Below are 15233 nucleotides of genomic sequence, written 5' to 3' on the forward strand. Positions count from 1 at the left end.
GCCTTACACTGCCGCCGGTAACACGGAGACTTCCCATCATTACTACTTCTATCTTTGTTGATCCTCATCTGCGCTTGGGAATACGCAAACCCTACTTTTTTGAACACTCCCTCTCGCCGCCGGCCTTACACTACAGCTGGTTGGCACCGAGGCTTTCGCTGTGCTTAGCACTTCTACCTTTATGCATCATGATCATCATCTTGCTGACCGTGAAAGCGGCAAACCCCAACTTTTTTGAACAATCCCTCTCGCCGCCGGCCTTACACTACAGCTGGTTGGCACCGAGGCTTCCCACCATTACTTCTTGTATCTTTATTGATCCTCATCTGCGCTTGGGAAGACGCAAACACTACTTTTTTGAACCATCATCTCTCCGTCACCGGTCTTACACTACCGCCGGTCGACACCGAGAGTTCCACAAACAGTGCCTGGCACTTGTGCCTTCATGCCTCATGCTTCATGATCGTCGTCTCGTCTACCGTGGAACAGACGAAAAAACAAATTTTTGGAAAACCCTTTGCAAAAGATCGCTATAGGCAATGCCTCTGATCTGCGCATCTTGCGTCGCCGGCCTTACACTGCCGCCGGTTGATGCATACTACTACCACCATTTTTTCTCCTGCACGAGCTCGGCCTTGTCGTGGCGCAGGGGCTTAAATCCTCCCTTGAGGGGTAACGAGCAAGCTCAACCACTCCTCCTATCTGCTTTCTTCTAGACCCCCACCGTCCTGCCTTGTACTGTATCCTTGCATGTTTGTTCACCTTGGGGCCTTGGATTGGAACGTTGCCGGCGCGGGCTTGGTGGCTGATGGGTCATCCGGTCTGCAGAAAAGGGCGGTGTGCGGTGGAAGGGATGGATTTGGGAGTCTGCCAGTTATGCATGTACTGTACACGTTCACGTTTAGATAAGACGAAAGAAGAAAAATCCCAATATCAACTTCCAATCATGTCTTCAAAGCTTTCTTGACCGAGCGGATTTGGCTCCTTCAGAAACGCATGCACAACTAACCAACCGCAAGTCGTCTTGTCGGTTTCACAGTCTGGCGTTCCGATCTTTCATCATTTGGCATCGATGCGTGTAGAAGTTTGGCGAATTGCCAGGTTTGAGGAGTGAGTTGAGTTGAGTTGAGTTGAGTGAGTGAGTGAGTGAGCGAGTGGACTGCTTTGAGCCTTCGAATTGGCGAACTTCTTTGGTTGGAGACAGGAGGGGAGGGGAGGGGAGGGGAGGGGAGGATGGGATAGAACATGCGGTCATTATGGACTGGGTCTGAGGATGAATGAATGAATGTACGGGCAGGCCAGCTTTTGAATGAATGGATGGAAACAAGATGTTGGCTACGAACGGTTGAGTGTTTGGACACGACATGATAGCATAACAGTGTAGATGGACGGGGTTTCCTATTGCGGGCTGGATATCTGCCTCTGAGAAAACAGAATAAAGATTGAGGGTTGTATCCGCTCGAGAAACATCCGAGATCCTACTCGAGTCGCAAAGGCAGCAAGCAGGGGTAACTTCAGCCCCGTCTGGGCATATATGAGGTAGACATTCGCCCCGTGAAATGTAGAACGCTCCCGCCGAGGTCGGCTCTCGTAATTTCGTCGTCGATAATGTGACCGTGCGCCGTAAGACCGTTATTTAAGGGACGAGACCCTTCGATCGAGCCAGACGCTCAAGCCAATCCCAACAAGGTCGCATTTCCGCTGTCCAGATACCCCTGCGCCGTAGCCATATCCTTCTCCGCCTCGCCCAACACATCGTCGATGTCTGCGGCCGGCTCCCCGTTCCGCACCACCCCGGCCATGAAGCCATTCTCCGTGCCTCCGACCTCGGCCTTGGGCGCAGCCAACGCTTCTACGCGCCGGTGGAGCCGAACGGTGGTGCTGGCCCGAGGGGCGTCCGTCCGGGCCAGCTCGTCGACGGATTGGGACTCTGTTTGGAGAACGTCGCGGAGGGTGAGTTGACGCTTGGAGGTGGTGGGCTGGAGGGTGGAGTGGGAGGTTGTGAGGATCATGATTGTGATTATGTCGAGGACTACGTCTGAATTTGCTTGCTCGGTAGCTTCGTCGATAAGGAGGCGTAGGACGGATTGAGCGCCTAGTATGCGCAGGGTGTCTGAGAGTTGACGATGGGTATAGGAGGGAGGTGAACCTTCTGTTGAGGTCGCGCTCCATGGGATTAGAGACCGTATCGTCTGCCGTAGAGCCGCTAACAGACCTCCGTTTTGGGTGGTTGACCAGGAGGCCAGTTCGTTAAGGGCGGTTGTTCCTTGGCGCTCCTGCGAGTGTTCATTGAGGACTTGAAGGAGAGGAGTGATGTCTGGGCGTGAGGCGTACTGTCGTTGCACATGGCTGAGGGAATCGGACAGGGGTTTCGCAACGACGGAGAGAACGGCGTTGTGGATTGTTGAGGAGTCGTGAGACATTGAGGGAGGCTTCAGAAGGGTTTGGAGCGCGGGCAGAACAGTGTCGATGTGCTTAGAGTCGTCGTTAGTCTCCCATAAGCAGTTGGTAAACCATGTGAAACCGGCGATGAGAGAAGGGAGCAAGAACGGTTCAAGCAAATACTCGAATCCGCCTCGCAGCGTTTCGAGGGCAAGGACGTTCGCTTGACAAGCCTTCATGCTTTGCTCGAAAAGCGTAGTGACTAGTAAATGAAATTCTTGGGGCTTGCACATTGACATCAGCTCGTCGCTGATGCCTTCGGTCTCGAAGAGACCCTTGATCCAACCACCCAGAAGCTGATTTTCATGTTCTGACAGGTCGTCAATGGACCTGCTGACGGAACCGTGTTTGATGTACTTGAGGACAAAAGAATCCGAGCCTTCGACACCAAGCTCGTCAGGTTGCATGCCGAAACGGTGCTGAACGAGGACAACAAAGAGGAGGATGCTGCCAAACTCGTCGTATACAGGCTGGTACTCGCCTTGGTCTTCGTGGTCTTGCCATTTGTCCAGCGTACTACAGAGTGGTTGTAGTAGATGGTTAGAACTTGTAAATAGCATGATGACATCCAGAGCCGTCGGTCTGCGGCATAAAGCATTGCAGACAGCCTTCAAGGTCATCGTATCATTGTTGGCACAAAGAGCGTGCAAAATCTCGATGAGCGCGCTAGCAATCTCTCCTGCATTTCCTTCCATGTTTTCCAGCTCGCCAATGTACTCATCTATTTTGGCTGAATTCGTAGTACATTGACTCACAAGGTCCTCCTTGGAATACCTGCCTGAGGCTGGCAGGCTTTGCATAGGGACATCCCCCAAGATCTCTTCAATGATCCGCTCGGGAATCAACTGATGCAATGCACATGCAAATAAGAACTCTTGACGTGCTTCAGAGAGAAGGCTGTTTCTCTCCAGTGGATCGAACATCTGAGCGAACGAGGTAGAGGGGGGTGGATCCACGCGTACGAGAGCCTGCCGTATGCAATGTTCAACTGTCATAGGCTCAAAGATCAAAGGAGCATAACTTCGCTGGAGGAAAACTGGTAATTTGTTTACGAGGAAAGACCTCAAAATATTGATGGATCGGGTAGACTCGTTGCGGTACATGGCATTTGCTAATACATCGAAAGAAGCCAAAATCAAATCCGTAGCAAGGCTGGAAACGTCGCCTTTGTATCGAACGTTGAGGAAATCTATGACTGTATTGTCGTCAAAGGATGGTCTGTCATGAAGCATGGCATTGAGGCAGATGTATAGGCCTGCTCGGGTTGGAATGGGAGGGTTGTCTAGGACGTTATTTTGAAAGGACAGTAGTCCCACATCGTCCAGGATGCCGAGGGACTGATGCCAGTCTTGCATCGCTATTTGAGGATCCATGTTGCGACAGTGTCATTATCAAGGAGAAATCTTTTCTAGGGAAATGGCACTTTGAGGAGGTTGAAAACCACCGTCTCAGCCCTAAGATGGGACCGTGGAGGTTCTGCACTTTGACGTGTATGCTGTCGATATGACATGTTGAAATGTAAATACCTAAGATACATAGGTCGTCTATCCTTTGTTCTACCCTTCATGATGTGCGAAAATGGACATTTACTATTAAGAGGTAATGTCCATCGTGCAAGTTCATATACCTGCGGACTCGATATACAAGTACTTTGAGGGGAACACCCCAAATCCTCATCCACGGTCTTGGAGAGCGTCCCGCATCGACTGCCTACTACTTTGGGTCATAACCGCGTCCATGACCACCAATGCAGCCATTGCCTCAACTATTGCTACCGCACGAGGCACTACACAGGGATCGTGCCGGCCCTTTGCCTCCAAAACGCCCTCTTTGCCTTCAAAATCGACAGTATTCTGTGCCTGTCCAATGGTTGCTGGCGGTTTAAAGCCCACTCGGAAGTAGATATGGGCTCCATTTGATATACCACCTTGCACTCCTCCGGAGTTATTGGTCTTTGTTTTGAGGCGATTCGAACGGGGTTTAGCCCCATTTGTGATGGGTTCTGGCGGTGCATCGGGCGAAGCATCCACACCAGATTGGCTTGGAGCGACTGGGACTGAGGAAACGAAGGCGTCATTGTTGAGAGAGCCTGGAACTGCGCAGCCTCCGAATCCAGAACCGATCTCGAAGCCTTTCGTTGCGGGTATACTGAGCATTCCCTGCGCAAGGCAGGCTTCTATCTTATCGAAACATGGCTCGCCGATGCCAACAGGGCAATTGCGTATTACGCAGGTGACGGTGCCTCCTATTGAGTCCTTCTTGTCTCTGAATTCTGCGATCTTGTCGGACATGCGGGTGGCGGCTTCTTTATTGGGGCACCGGACGGGGAGATAATCCGGGTGATCGACTTCTTCGCGGGTTATTGTGTCAAGGAGCTTGAGGAATATAGGATTTGTAGATGGTGTTGGATGTGTAGACGTGGGTGGAAAAAGCTCTTCGTTGCCGACTGATGAGACAAAAGCAACAATTTCGACGCCATGGACGAGAGACAGGTATTTTTCGGCGATGGCACCGGAAGCCACGCGAGCTATAGTCTCGCGGGCAGAGCTTCGACCTCCTCCACTGCTGGCTCGTACCCCGTATTTCTCTTGGTAAGTGTAGTCTACTCATACGCGTCAGTAAGCTCACCGAAATCTTTAGATCTTTACGTTAACCAACCTGCGTGGCTCGGGCGAGGGAATCCAGCCATAGTATCGCCCTTGTAATCGTGCGGTCTTTGGTCCTCATTCTTCACCATGAGCCCAATCGGTGTTCCCAGCGTGATGCCAGACTCCGTTCCTGACTGTATCTGGACTCGATCTTTTTCGTCTCTTGGCGTTGTAAGAGCTGACTGGCCAGGCCTTCTTCTAGTGAGTTGTGGTTGTATATCCGCTTCCGTAAGTTTCATCCCGGGTGGGCAGCCGTCGATGATGCATCCTACCGAGGGGCAATGGCTCTCACCGTAGCTAGAAACACAGGATGTCAGCCACTGTAGTTCGGATTGTCGCGGTGGAGTCACTTACGTTGTAACTCTGAACGCACGGCCGAATGTCGACATGATGGCAAATGTCGTAGAGGTAGACTAGATCTAGGGGCAGGATACAATTGATACAGCCAAAGCTCAAGAGGGAGTACAGAGTAGAAAGAAGCATTTATCAAAATTGTTCGAGATCAAGCGGAATCATGCCGCGCTCAAGCTACTTACTCGTATCTACCCGGATATGTGTTGCATATTATCGGTGGAGATATCTCATCCTTCGACATCATGGTATGACTATCCATGGAGGAAATGAATATTCGGGTAGATTTTAATTCTTTCGGACTATATTTGTGACCGAGGTGAGGCCTTCCGGACTACATTTGAAACCGAGGTAAGGCCTTTTATTGAAGGTCTTTGGAATGGTTAAACCTCGCTATTATCATCGTTTCATTATTCAAACGTTTATACGTATCTTCTATATACATTCTCTATTAATGTAGAATATATACTTATGAAAATAAAAAGGATAAGCGGTGGCGATATAACTCTATAGGGCGATAGATAGTAAGGGGGAATAATAACGTTCACCGGCAATTCGGGAGGTCGGCCCGCCAGATTCGAATTCCGGATGCGCCCAGGGCGCATAGGGCTAGCCCCGAGCGGACTCCGAACTTCCGCAACTTCTCGGGTGCTGTTCCGGGTACTGTCTCGACACTCGGGTACTGCATTAGGCTAAGAAACAATGTTGTTCTTCATTGTACTCTGCGGCCTCCCGAGTGTGCTCGCTAGAGGTACTAATTGGGGTGTGGATTGCGATAAAGAAAGGCAGAGGCCTTAGTAGGGGCGTTGGCAGGGTTTCATGCCAGGGCCCTGGAATGAATTTTTCGGGGCCGGCGACCCCGAAATTCAGTCTAAAGTGTACCTAAGGTATTCTGAAAGGATTTGAGGTTGGGGGGCTTGAGTTGCGGATTTGGCTCTGATGGCCCCGCTAGCTGGTACATGCGCACTTCCCTGGAAAGCCCGGGGCTCCCCTAAAGGCACTCCCTTAATTGCCGATGTATATGTCTTATACCGATTTTATAGCTTTACTATTACGACTTTAATTTGATTAATCCTTGGAGTCTTGGAAGTCGTATTCTATATCTTAGAATTTTTTTCTTTTAGGCTTTTACTATATGATTGTAGAACAATAAGTTATAAAGGTTCGAATTTTGGAGAGTGCATATCCGGGTAGATACGAGTAATCCCCGATTGGAAGATGCCTTCCAAATTGCTTGGCCTTCGTTTCACGGGGAACATAGAATTGCCAGCTCAAGCAAGAGGTCTACTGCACACTTTGGTACTATGCAAGCGTGGAAAGCGTTGGTCCAAGCCTCCAAATATCAAATATACGTCTCTCGCAGTCTCGACCCCTTCTTAAATCTCTCAATTGAACACTATCTACTGCAACAATCTCCACCAAGTTCAACCGTCCTTTTCCTGTATGTGAACAGACCATGTGTTGTCATTGGCAGGAATCAGAATCCATGGCTCGAAGTAGACCTAAATTTACTTAAGCAAACTCGTGCCTCAGGGCATACCCAACATGTAGATGGCAAAGAATCCAACCCGCCTTGGGAAAACGTGCAGCTCGTCAGAAGACGATCTGGAGGAGGCACCGTCTTCCATGATGAGGGCAATGTCAACTACAGCGTCATCTGTCCCACAGCCAACTTTACCCGCGACAAACATGCAGAGATGGTGACGATGGCGATACGAGAAGTCAATCCACGCGCCCGAGTCAACGAAAGACATGACATTGTCCTCGATCAAGGAAGCGTCTTGGAAGAAATGGATTGGCCTGACGCGGCTGATATGCATCGAACAATGTTCCATCCAAGCAGCGAAAAGAATCCACCCCTCAAGGTCTCCGGATCCGCGTACAAAATGACCCGACAGCGGTCACTGCATCATGGCACTTGTCTCTTGGCGTCTGGGGGCTTAGCCAGGATCTCACAGTACCTGCGATCTCCTTCGCGGCCTTTCATCAGGGCCAGAGGCGTAGAGAGTGTTCGCTCACCGATTAGCAACGTACATGAGACACCCAAAGCGTCGACCCCAAGGTTTAATAATTCATTTCAGATGGAGGTCACGAAAACATTTGCGGAATTGTACGGGATTGGGAGACCAGGTCATATGTGTGGCTTCAGGGAGCTGTTTAATATGAACGATGGAGAGATACTTTGTGACTGGAATAGCGAGTGGGTTACAGGCTTTGTAGGAAGCAAATTCGACAATATCGATGAGGTACAAGAGATACAAGAGGGTATCGAGGAACTGCAGGTTAGCATATCAATGACCATTTTCAGGGCTCAGCTCATTTGAAGTGAAATTAGTCTTCCAAATGGCTCTATGGACAAACGCCGCAATTTACACTCTCGAGCCATTCTAATGAAGAAGATGAAAGGGAACGACCGCCACTACCGAAAGACTTTCCACCATCAGTACGTACATATCTCCCATTACTTACGTAACCTCCCCAGCAGAATCTGGTAACCTCGTAGCTGACCAACCTGCCACGCAGGCTCGTGTGTATCTCAAAATTAGGTCTGGAGTGGTTGAGTCCAGTAAAATATCGATATCCTCTGATGAGGACTCCGCGAACACTGAGAGAAAAAAGTTTGACCACGTCCTCAAAGACAAAAATATCCATGATATTGGCGATTTCAACGATGTGCTCAACCGAGTCGAACATGGTGTCTCGACTGAGGTGTCGAGCATCTCAAGATGGCTTAACATCATGTTTGGAAAGTCGAGCTGAATGTCGGGATGAGTGAACATGATCCAGGCTCAGCTTACTGAGGATCATCAAAAGAGCCATTTCCACAATCCACTCTTTGGAAGGTCCCGCTCGCCGGTCTCCTTTAGCATCTTGTCTGTGTCTGCCACTTTCTTATCCACCGAAGGGAAGCTATCGTGCAGTGCAAGGCACCGCATCTCCTACGCACATTTTGGAGTCAGCACTGTTTCTTCATAGCAAGATACTGAGTTAGAGACAGGTCTAAAGATTGAAATGAGCTTTCACTCCCTGCGCTCAGGCTTGGTACTGCGGAAGGAATCTCTTCGTAATGTACGTACCCAGTCTTTCTCAAATTCCTCGAGGGATAGAGATTTGAGTTTGAAAGCTTGGTTGATTAAGGGAGGAAGCTTCGGTGCTCCTTCGCTGCTGTAGTATTCGACAATCTTTATTTCCTGCCGAGACGCCACATAGAACAGAGCATGCAACGAGATCCTGGTATACTCGTACTCCCGGAAAAGTGGCATCTCATGGATGATTCTCTTGCCAGACTCCCTGCGGGATTATTGGACTCAGCATGCATTCTTTACTTGAAGAACAAGTGCTGAAGTGATATTAGAGAGCGAAACGAGTTTCCCTCACGGAGAAGTTTTCGTTCGCCTCAGATCTCAGGACCAAATAGGAGGGAGTCGCTTCGAAGTGTACGTACCATGCTTCCTGGCTCGCACTGTACCAGAGGTCAAACGTACTTTCTACACGGCAGAGCAGCGTGGTAGCCTCTTCCTGAAGATCCATAATCTCTTCATAAGCAGACTCCGCATCGAAGAAGCGTCGCTTGATATGGTCGGGAATGTCATCAGGAATTGGAGCTTCGTTGTATGAGAAGCTTGCTGGTAGACCCGGTAGCTCGATAGACTTTTCAGCGTCGCTGAGGATCTTCTCGAGGTTCTGCGTCTCTGCGAGTGCCAGCTTGCCATTACGTTGGACCTCGACAAGAGCTTTAACCATGCCGAGTCTCTTCTTCCCTTTTCCGCGTGGCTTTGCTGCGGATCCCGTGAGTTGCAATGGATTGTTGTATTTCTGACGAAAAGAGAGCGCCGTCCCGGCAGGAACATCTTCTCCACGTCGCTTCTTTTCATCGTTATAGAGTGCCTGGTAGCTCTCCTCCACAAACCCGAACCTCTTCTCAACGTTGAACAGCTGGACTTGACGGAGGCAGGAGGTAAGAGGTAAGATTGTCTTGCCGAAGATGTTGAGGTTGTGTATATCCAACTCCGCAGCCAAACGATCATCAGATGAGCGCTTTGAATCATTGGCAATGACCACAAGGTCGCTGATGCCTGCAGCTAAATTGGCCATCCCACGCTCTTCCTCATCTCTGAATATTTCGCAGCGCTTATCGTACGTCTCGGCGACCTCATCCAGATTGCCTAAGTCAAAAGTCTCCATCGGCTGGATTCGCTCATACATGGCTGGCTCACTGTTCCTCTGCTCGAGAGCGAGATTGAGTTCTCGCAGCACACCCCGAGGGCCGAAGATTTTATCGGATGTGTGCAATTTCTGGTACTCTTCAGGCGTAAGGTTGTTGTATTTTTCATCACCTGTCCTATCATTAGTCTCAATGACGGAGCACTTCAAAGGGTTCTTACCTGAGCCTGTATCTGCGACTTCTTCGTGATTGAGGTCACCGAGGTTCAAAGAGCTAGAAGCATTGTTGTGAATGGGGCCAGAACAGCAGTCACAAATGCCGTTGCCAGCTTGGTTGAAGAAAGCTTGGGTGAGCATGCTGTCACGCAGCGCCTTCTTTTGACGCGACGGCATAGCAACAACAGAGGGCCCGAAGTACCGGATCGATGTCTTGATAGTCCCCGTGCGTGCAGTGAGCAAATGATAGAGCTGAGAGAAGCTGCAGATGTTGAACTTGATCTCACGATGTGCTGACAACTGCTGGTTGATGCCAAAGGTGATGAGCTCGAAGGTGATAGAAAGGAAAGGAAAGCGCACAATGTGCGACGGAAGGGTTCGGAGGTCGTCATGGTTGTGTGTTGACCTCGCGGTCACGACGCGTTGTGTCAATAAAGAGACTGGTAGGGAGCTATGGAAAGAACCACGACAATTGTCTGGACTTTACAGCCCACATCAAACCTATGGTCTTTCTTCTATGCTTCTTCACACTGCGTTCTCATTATAGGAAGCCTCAAATCCCCCCACAATGGACATAATCCACAGCAGTAGTCTCACCTCAAAGGACAACACCTTGCCAGTCCTCTCCCTTGATGTTGCAACCATGTGGTCTCTCCAATTCAATTGATAGTCAACCATTTGAAGCTGTCACGATGGGTGAGAGTGGAGGGCGTTGCCTTCACCAGCCGACCTCAACATTTGAATAGTTCGCCTGCAACCCATGCACGTTATCCAGCGTTCACCTGAAAGTAATATCCGCTTCAAGCTTCAGAGACCTATATACAACACCCTCCTCCCTACCCCAACCGACGACTCCTGCACCCCTCTTCACCCTCAACTCCCACCCCACCCGGCCCTCAAATTCGCCCCGCCCAACTCAAGCGCCTCGATCTCATCCTCCGTCCACGCCATCCGCCCGAACCTCTTCGGCAACTCACTCCGATCCCACACCTCTCCTTTTCCCGCATTCGGCTCCACAGTCCCCAGCTCGTGACCCGAATGTCCTCCGATGCCACCGTAGGCATGTGAAGTGTTGATTGAAGAGGGAGGAGGCGATGATGAGGCTGATGTAGACGGTTGGGAAGATGAAGGGCGGTTGTGGCCGCCGAGCGGGCCGTGCTGCTGTGCTTTGCTGCGGTAGGCCATGAAGCTATCCGGTAAGGAGTGGGAAGGGGAGGCGGGGTGGGGAGCTGGTTCGTTGGCTGGGGCGGCCGGGGTGATTGTTTCTGAGGTGTGTTACTGTTAGTACAGTGGGATTGAGGAGCGGGAAGGGGACTTGGGGGGGAAGTACTTGGCGGGACACGCTTGCCTAGGAATTTGATCAGGGGCGTGCGAGCGAGGAGGAGGCGGGTTGGATGCATGGTGGTGGTGGATGAGGTCTTGAGAGGGCGAGGTCGAATAGAGCTTGGATGCGGAGAGGTTGATGCCAAGACTTGAGAGCTCCGCTGCGGGGTGTTGATGCGAACACAAGGACCTCCCTCATCCACATTCCTTCAACGAATGTGTGATCAATCCTCGTCATGATAGCGAGCTCTTCATGATGTCTTCATATCCTTTGCTAAAGAGCATGCAGTGGACCCAGCATCGAGCCGTCTCAAGGGTTTAACACCCACGATATTTATCATTCCCTGACCGAAGATTACAACCCATCGTGCCAACGTGACATGGAACTACACTCTCTACCTTGAACACTCCCACATAACTTCTCCACTCCCCCTAACTTCCACCGTCAAACCGCCCACGATGCACGAACTCCTCCTCTTCGGCACCGTCCCCGCCTCGCGGCACACCCAGCTCCTCAACATCCTCTCCGGCATCTCCTCCATGCAACCCTCGCCCATCCACTCGGAAAAACACCTCGTTTTCAAGCCCAACCGCCCGCCCGGATCGGTTGGGTCTTTGAAAGTCGGCGGGGCGCAGGACGTGAATGTGCAGAAGAGTCAGATGCAGGCGCATACGTTGGGGGATTTGTTTTACATGCAAATGGTTGCTGAGGTATGTGGACGTCCGATGGTTTAGGGATTTGGGGGGGTGGAGGGGCTGATGGTTGCTGCAGGTGGATGGGAGAGAGAAGGGCGAAGGGGAGGAACGATGGGTTCTACAGTTCAGGGATTTGCCAGAGGTTGCGAGGCAGAGAACTGTGACTTCAAGACTTATTGCGGATGTTCGAATTACGTCTGGCGATCCGATGGAATTCATGAAAGCGCTGGACTACTCGTACGTGCCGCTCGCTTCCTCGGCATGTGAGACTCTTTACTGATTGTTACCCCAGGCATGTCTCAACCTACACTATCTCAGGCCATAGGTTCACCCATCACTCAGCTTCTCTCCTCCTCTATCGCGTCACTCTTCCGGCAGATGCCCTTAAAACTGACTCGACAAGCGGCGGTCTGCCCCAAGCACGCCTACTTGACCCATCAGGAACATACATATTGCAAGCCTCAGTGCGGGTTCAAGATGGTTCAAAGGTGGAAACAATGACAAAAGGTGTGAATGAGTTGCTTAGCTTGAAAGAAACCTTGAAAGGCGTCGTGGAGCTAGAGATCGGTGACAGATTGGCCTTAGATACTAGAGTCAGATAATGTCGAGACGACACCTAAAGACACTCAATACTTCTCCAAAATCAGCATCTGCTTGTTAGGCGTGCTGCCAGGGAAAGGGGCAGCCACAGTGGTAGAAAGCCCTGGAATGTTGAAAGTATGAGCCCGATGTCAGCGGTTGCTGGTCTGTAGAGCACTCTGCTCGGTCTGTTTCTGCACTTCGTTCGGCATACTGTTACCTTTGAGTGCACTAAACTTGGACGATATCCACAAGACTGCTATTTTTCTTCTGTGGCTTCGGTTCTCCATCGTTATCAGCTTAGTGATCTACAAGCGCATCAGGGCCCTATCCGCCTCCATTCCGTTGCTAGTCGCGTCCAGATTCGGTCAACAAACGGGAGGAAAAGACGGCATCGACGTGATCAACTGAGAAATGGCGTTTTCTCTGTGGTTTCGACGGGTGTGGAGTTAGATTAGTTCATCGATAGAGTTCGCCCGTCATTTCACCAAGCGAACGTCGTCTGCTGCAACAAAAGGCCCGGAATGTGAAGCAAAAGACTGTCCACTTCAGGCCAGCCGGCTGGGACCCTAACAACTTTGAGGATTCTGAGGCAGCAATGGGAAAGGCGGCATCGACTTGATTAAAAAGGGAACTCCATCTGCTCTGTGGATCTTAGTTCATGGATAGAGTTCGTCCGTTATGCTATCAATGCAGAGGGATACGATTATCGTTAGCTGCTACCAAATGCCTGGACTGTGGAGCAAAAGACTCGGCTTCAGGCCGCCCGGCTGCGACCCCAGCAACCTAGAGGACCCTTGTGCAGTGAGCTGAGTCCCGACTGTTGAGAGCCTACGCCCAAGGGTCATATTTGCGTACATAAATTCCATACCAGATTATTCTGCCGACGTCAGATCCGTAGATACGCAGGAACAAATCCCAGCACCACGGTGATGATTTCCTCCAGTCTGCACACCACCAGACGTTGCTGGTTCTTAACTGTCAATTCTCAGATCAATGGCCTGCTTCTGAGACGGATTCTTTCTCGATTGTTAAGCTAGCTTACATTGGAAATTGATTGGACGCGTGTATTGACATCAATAAGGTCCGAAAGAATTTTTTTGCCTGGGAAAATGTTCCAATCTATTTACTAGAATTTTAGAACAGCTTCGTAGTCAAAACTTTGACAACAAGAAGGTCTGAAGGAAAGCTTTTGCCTGGGACAATGTTTCAATCTACTTATTAGAATTTTAGAACAGCTTCGTAGTCAGAACTTTCATCATAGAGTCGATGATTGTGGAGCTATGGGGATTGATGACCTTACCCTACTTGGTTGGCTTAACGACTCAGGAAAAACCCTCCTAAGTTGTGCTAGTTTGAAGGCTCCCTCATTTGTCGACAACTTGAAATCGCGCAGCGGACCGTAACCCGCTTGCGGCCTGCATGACCGCTTCGGGTTTCTGCGAATCGAAAGAGGCGACTCTGCGCAATAATGGTTGGCCTGATCTTAAGCGCTGTCGTTCTGGCTTGTGATGGTCCGACCCCCACACCCGTACCGAACGGGACTAGGTAGAGGAAGCATCCAGGTTGCATTTGAGGAAGCCCGAAGAGGTCGCCGTGACTTCATCGTGCCTTTGTAGTTGACGGTAGGTAATAGGAGAGGAAGAGGAACAGAGAGCAGTGAGATGGATACTTTGACCATGTTGAAGTCAGCAAGAGAGAAGGCATGGCTGACGGAGTCGCATCAGCATCGAGGGCTGCCAAAAGCCAGCCTTTGTAAATCATGATGCGCAAAACTTTTACCTTTGCACCAGCCACACGATGAATTTTGATGTCCTGTTCATAAGTGTTGTTGTTGCTGTTGTGTCGGGCGATCTTCGATGCAGAATTAACAAGACTGGCCTTGACATTTATCAAGCCACCGACTTCTTTCGGGTGGTAGCCTGTAGGATGGATCAGACGCTACGCCATCGCATGCAAGAGAAGCACGCTTTGGGACTTCTGGAAGAGTGGAGCAGTGGCTTAACGGACGTGCAGCCCCGGCGTCTGCGAATGGTGGGGCTTGAGAAACAGTGGTGCCAGAACGGTGGTGCCAGAACTATGGAGCTAGATCAGTGGCTGCCAACTTTGACTGATATTCGTCTACCTAGCTCAGCATTGCGCTCGAGATATGCATCCAAATGCATTGCAGCTTGCGATAGGTACGTGATCGGAGAAGCATCTCTTGGGTAGATATTCGGATCAGGGGTAGAGTCGACTGGGTGATGACGATCTGTTATGATAATTGACTTGGTGCTTCACTACAGGGAAGAGACGGAAACTGCAAAATAATAATTATTCAATTGCTCGGTTGGAGGTCCTCCCCTATCTTATAGTTTGCTTTGTAGTCTTGAGACCCTGGAAAGTCAAAAGGCGAGGAAGTCAAGAAAAAGTAATACCGTATGTTGGTGTTTCGACTTTCGACACAAACAATTTCTCTTTCTCTCGAAAGAGTTGGAATTTCGAATGCATTATTGCTATGCAGGCGCGGGCAACGTGCATATGTCAAAAATGCATAGCGGCCCATCAGCTTTTTCCAACGGGGAAGAGAGGCTTAGGCTTTTTAGCCGTGAAGAAAGACGACGCCAAAGGTCAAGGGGGTCCCCAGGGATCAGCAGGGGTATAAAAATCGTGGGATATTGGCCCCCATAGCGGCCCTCGTAGTTAGAAATTAGCGCCGGAAGCTGGGGTTCTCGGCCCTGTTCCGCCTCTTTAACGCAACATTGGTGAAGATGTTGCAACTCTTGCCGTTGACCTTGACCTTGACCTTTCGACTCTGCAACATCGCACTTTCCG

General features: G+C 50.3%; 6 protein-coding genes across 6 annotated transcripts; 2 read left to right on the plus strand and 4 right to left on the minus strand.

The window, feature by feature from the left end:
* Positions 1-758: 758 nt before the first annotated feature.
* Positions 759-3815, minus strand: HO173_010656 (uncharacterized protein; the record flags this gene model as incomplete). Its single annotated transcript, XM_037312541.1, has 2 exons — positions 759-885; positions 1714-3815. 2 exons carry the CDS (start codon positions 3813-3815, stop codon positions 759-761), a joined length of 2229 nt encoding a protein of 742 aa, XP_037160589.1.
* Positions 3816-4115: 300 nt separating this feature from the next.
* Positions 4116-5479, minus strand: HO173_010657 (uncharacterized protein; the record flags this gene model as incomplete). The annotated part of the gene is made up of 3 exons (XM_037312542.1): positions 4116-5044; positions 5101-5387; positions 5445-5479. 3 exons carry the CDS (start codon positions 5477-5479, stop codon positions 4116-4118), a joined length of 1251 nt encoding a protein of 416 aa, XP_037160590.1.
* Positions 5480-6745: 1266 nt separating this feature from the next.
* On the plus strand, positions 6746-8201 carry HO173_010658 (uncharacterized protein; the record flags this gene model as incomplete). Its single annotated transcript, XM_037312543.1, has 3 exons — positions 6746-7723; positions 7777-7884; positions 7965-8201. 3 exons carry the CDS (start codon positions 6746-6748, stop codon positions 8199-8201), a joined length of 1323 nt encoding a protein of 440 aa, XP_037160591.1.
* Positions 8202-8248: 47 nt separating this feature from the next.
* On the minus strand, positions 8249-10559 carry HO173_010659 (uncharacterized protein; the record flags this gene model as incomplete). The annotated part of the gene is made up of 5 exons (XM_037312544.1): positions 8249-8380; positions 8519-8732; positions 8887-9778; positions 9827-10272; positions 10552-10559. The coding sequence occupies 5 exons, from the start codon at positions 10557-10559 to the stop codon at positions 8249-8251; spliced, it is 1692 nt and encodes a 563-aa protein (XP_037160592.1).
* A 135-nt stretch (positions 10560-10694) lies between these two features.
* Positions 10695-11221, minus strand: HO173_010660 (uncharacterized protein; the record flags this gene model as incomplete). The annotated part of the gene is made up of 2 exons (XM_037312545.1): positions 10695-11086; positions 11152-11221. 2 exons carry the CDS (start codon positions 11219-11221, stop codon positions 10695-10697), a joined length of 462 nt encoding a protein of 153 aa, XP_037160593.1.
* Positions 11222-11603: 382 nt separating this feature from the next.
* Positions 11604-12442, plus strand: HO173_010661 (uncharacterized protein; the record flags this gene model as incomplete). The annotated part of the gene is made up of 3 exons (XM_037312546.1): positions 11604-11855; positions 11917-12077; positions 12133-12442. 3 exons carry the CDS (start codon positions 11604-11606, stop codon positions 12440-12442), a joined length of 723 nt encoding a protein of 240 aa, XP_037160594.1.
* Between the last annotated feature and the right edge of the window lie 2791 nt (positions 12443-15233).

The sequence above is a fragment of the Letharia columbiana genome, assembly GCF_014066305.1.
Source record: "Letharia columbiana isolate WasteWater2 chromosome Unknown Sc0000051_s0, whole genome shotgun sequence".
NCBI classification, from domain to species: Eukaryota; Fungi; Ascomycota; class Lecanoromycetes; order Lecanorales; family Parmeliaceae; genus Letharia; species Letharia columbiana.